The sequence below is a fragment of the Hyperolius riggenbachi genome, chromosome 3 (assembly GCF_040937935.1).
Source record: "Hyperolius riggenbachi isolate aHypRig1 chromosome 3, aHypRig1.pri, whole genome shotgun sequence".
NCBI classification, from domain to species: Eukaryota; Metazoa; Chordata; class Amphibia; order Anura; family Hyperoliidae; genus Hyperolius; species Hyperolius riggenbachi.
The window spans coordinates 25,937,604-25,940,967 of record NC_090648.1 but is presented as its reverse complement, the minus strand read 5'-3'; the positions used below and the strand labels follow the sequence as shown (position 1 = coordinate 25,940,967).

Sequence of the window (3,364 nt, the reverse complement as noted above, 5' to 3'; positions counted from 1 at the left end):
AGAAATATAGCGAAAATCAAACAACTTATCCCAGCTGAAGACCTACCTGCCCTGGTTCACGCATTTGTATCCTCCCGCCTAGACTACTGCAACGCCCTGTTCATCGGATCTACAGATAAGGCTCTGCGCCCCTTACAGCTAGTACAGAATGCTGCAGCCAGACTCCTAGCCAATGCCCCCCGCAGCTCACACATCACCCCAGTACTGCAAACTCTTCACTGGTTGCCAGTAAAATGGAGAATCAATTTTAAGATCTGCCTGCTGACATTCAAGGCTCTACACCACATGGGACCCAAATACATAGCGGATCTATTGGAACTTTATGCCCCTTCACGCACCCTCCGCTCTGCCAACAAGATGAAGCTGGTTATTCCCAGGATACACTTAATATTTGGTGCTCGGGCCTTTTCCTACGCAGCCCCTACTCTATGGAACTCACTTCCACAATCAGTACGAGAGGCTCCTTCTCTGGACAGCTTTAAAAAAAGGCTAAAAACTCACCTCTTTTCCCGAGCCTTTGAGACTGCATAATGCAGGGTCACAGCGCTTTGAGTCCCCAGGGAGAAAAGCGCTATATAAATATTATTGTTATTCCACCAACAGAAAGCTCTCTTCACCACTATACCACCACATGCTGAAGCCAGCCTAGCATGTACCCGTATGATATATCCAAGAGAAAATTGAGCTTGCTTATGGATTTGTAAGATTTTAAAAGCCAACTCACATATATTGGCCAGGCCCAGGATTTGAACACAGGCCTACCACATGGTAGGCTGCTATCCTAACATTATACCACCAACACTACATGCTGAAACTTCTTGGAGCAGACTTACTTCCTACCTCCAAAAGACACACATACATCCCCATAAAATCATTCAACAGCAACTGTATGCACAGTCTTTGTTGTACACAGTCTCTGTGGCACAATTGTGCTTTAAGAATATCCAGGGCCTTCCCACTCCATAGGTAAGTATCTGTTTTTTTTTTATTTGTGCTTCACTTCACATTTCCTTTATGGTGGATAGACTGATAGTAAGGACACTGAAATAAAAAGTAAAGACTCATAAAACACACACACTTCAAATAGAACTGGCCAAAGTTACGAAAGAAGGTTTTTGTTTTTTTTTCCTCAAGCCCACATGTCATTTTTATATTTCACCTTCACTCTGATGCAGGCATATTTATTGGTCTAGGAATGTAAAGTACTGGGCAGTGATGGGCAAATATGGCCATTTTTGTTTGCCATACATTTTGTGAAAATGTTACTTTTTTTTACATAAATGACTATATTCCCGAACAATATATGGGCATGAACAAATGTACTTTAAACAAATGCATAGGCGTTAACGGAACAAGAAAACACATTTTCAAGAATGTTTTTATTTTTGCAAAGGTGGCTTTGTCTGTTGGGACAAGAAATGGGACCATCCCAGGACAAGGGATGAGCTGGATTTTAACAAGTCATGTAAAAGTGTAAATTTCCCCAATGTTCAAAGCTATTAAAACAGCATCATATTTCCTTATCCGTGTTTCACCAAATCATTCCTACAAAAAAAGCTGTAAATGGAGTTAATTTTTATTAACTTTTGCCTAAACTTGTCTAATTGTCATTCCGCGTATTCATATGTACTCCAAAACATATTCTTGCAAAGCATTTTAGGCATTCAGCATAGAGTACTTACTTCTGGTTCACATGAACAGCAAAATGTAAAGATCAGAAATGTAGACGTACGAAGCCAAAGTGGCATGTAAATCAGACTAATAAATCTTATAAAGAACGTTTGAGCAGTTTAAGCAAAGTCCTCTTTATTTCTTTATTCCTTAGGCTGTAGATGATGGGATTCATTACTGGGGTCACCACAAGGTACAACAAAGACATGTATTTATTTGTCTTCGCTGAGCTGTAGTCAGTTGGAACTATGTAAACAGTGATTAAAGTCCCATAATAAGTGCAAACTGTGGTCAGGTGGGAGCTACAAGTGGAGAAGGCCTTTCTTCGCCCATTAGCAGAAGATATCTTCATAATGGCAAACGAGATACAGCCATAGGTTATGACTATGAATGCAAATGGACAAGCAATCACAAATACAGAAGTTGTGATGTCTTGTATCATGAAATTAAATTTGACTGATGTAGCTAGTTCTACAATTGGCCCAAAATCACAGAAGAAATGGTCGATATAATTAAGCCCACAGAAGTGAAACTGACACAACACAAATACTTCACTTGATATTAGCAGGACAACTAAGAGCCACGATCCAATAAAAAGTTGGAGACAAATGTGAATGTTCATAAGGGAGGCATAGCGCAATGGTATACAAATAGCCAAATATCGATCATAGGACATAGCAGCAATGAGAAAAGTTTGAACACATCCAAATATGCCAAAGCAATACAGCTGGGCAATGCAACCAATAAATGTGAGGGAACCTTCATCAACCAATATAATGTGCAGCATCAAGGGAACTACAGTAGTCGTCAGAAGGACATCTGCGATAGCCAAGTGTTTCAAAAAAATGAACATCGGGATTTTAAGATGATCTGTAGTGGTCACCAAGGTGAAAATTAGAAGGTTACCACTGAGTACCAACATATAACATAAAAAAAACCCAACAAAAAATATAAATTTGAATTTGTATAAATCTTGGAACCCAAGTAAATAAATCTGTGTGACTTGTGTCTGATTGGCCTCACACATAATTTGTAGAAAGAACAATATTAATCAAAACTGGAGAAAGATTTCATCCAAGATCATTGTTTATAAGTTATGTCTTATGGTGCAGGAAAAATGATCATATTTCAGTTGTTTAGCTCTTTTGTGGTTTCAACTATGTATACTTTTTGATCATCAATAAAGATTTACTTGAAGAGCCCACTCAGTAAACTGCAGTAATGGATGACACAAGTGGAGAGGATAAGTACTGTATGCAATAACAGAGCTCCTCTAGAGTTTTCCTTAATTTTACATTTTACACTTCATGCACGTGAATGTGCACACTTGACAACCCAGATCTTCCGTAAATGTTGGTAAATACAAAATATGAATTTTTAGCTTAAGTATCAGGTGCCTGAAAAAAGAAAAAGAAAAAGAGTTACAAAGACACGGAGGAACAGGAAACTGAGTAGATAACAAGTCCTCAGCATCAAGATATGTAACCAGAAACCAGAATGGAAAGTCAAGAGAATACAACTAAAAATATAATAACTTCTGAGCCATTTGAGAACTACTGTAGTGCAGGTAAATTCCAACTCAGGTTTATTCATCATTGTGTTTTACATTCATGGTAAATTGCCTCAAAGTGTCTCTCCATCTCTTCACAAAAATTTCAGTACAAAAATTCTACTTGTAAGTGGGAGACTTGGA

The 3,364-nt window shown here is 38.4% G+C and overlaps 1 protein-coding gene across 1 annotated transcript; it reads right to left on the bottom strand.

The window, feature by feature from the left end:
* Positions 1 to 1,768: 1,768 nt before the first annotated feature.
* Positions 1,769 to 2,698, bottom strand: LOC137561977 (olfactory receptor 10A3-like). Its single transcript, XM_068273320.1, has one exon. The coding sequence runs from the start codon at positions 2,696 to 2,698 to the stop codon at positions 1,769 to 1,771; it is 930 nt and encodes a 309-aa protein (XP_068129421.1).
* Positions 2,699 to 3,364: the final 666 nt, after the last annotated feature.

What these genes read in the sequence shown, in the direction of transcription:
- LOC137561977 (XM_068273320.1), bottom strand. Translation starts at nt 2,698, where the DNA reads ATGTGTGAGGCCAATCAGACACAAGTCACACAGATTTATTTACTTGGG.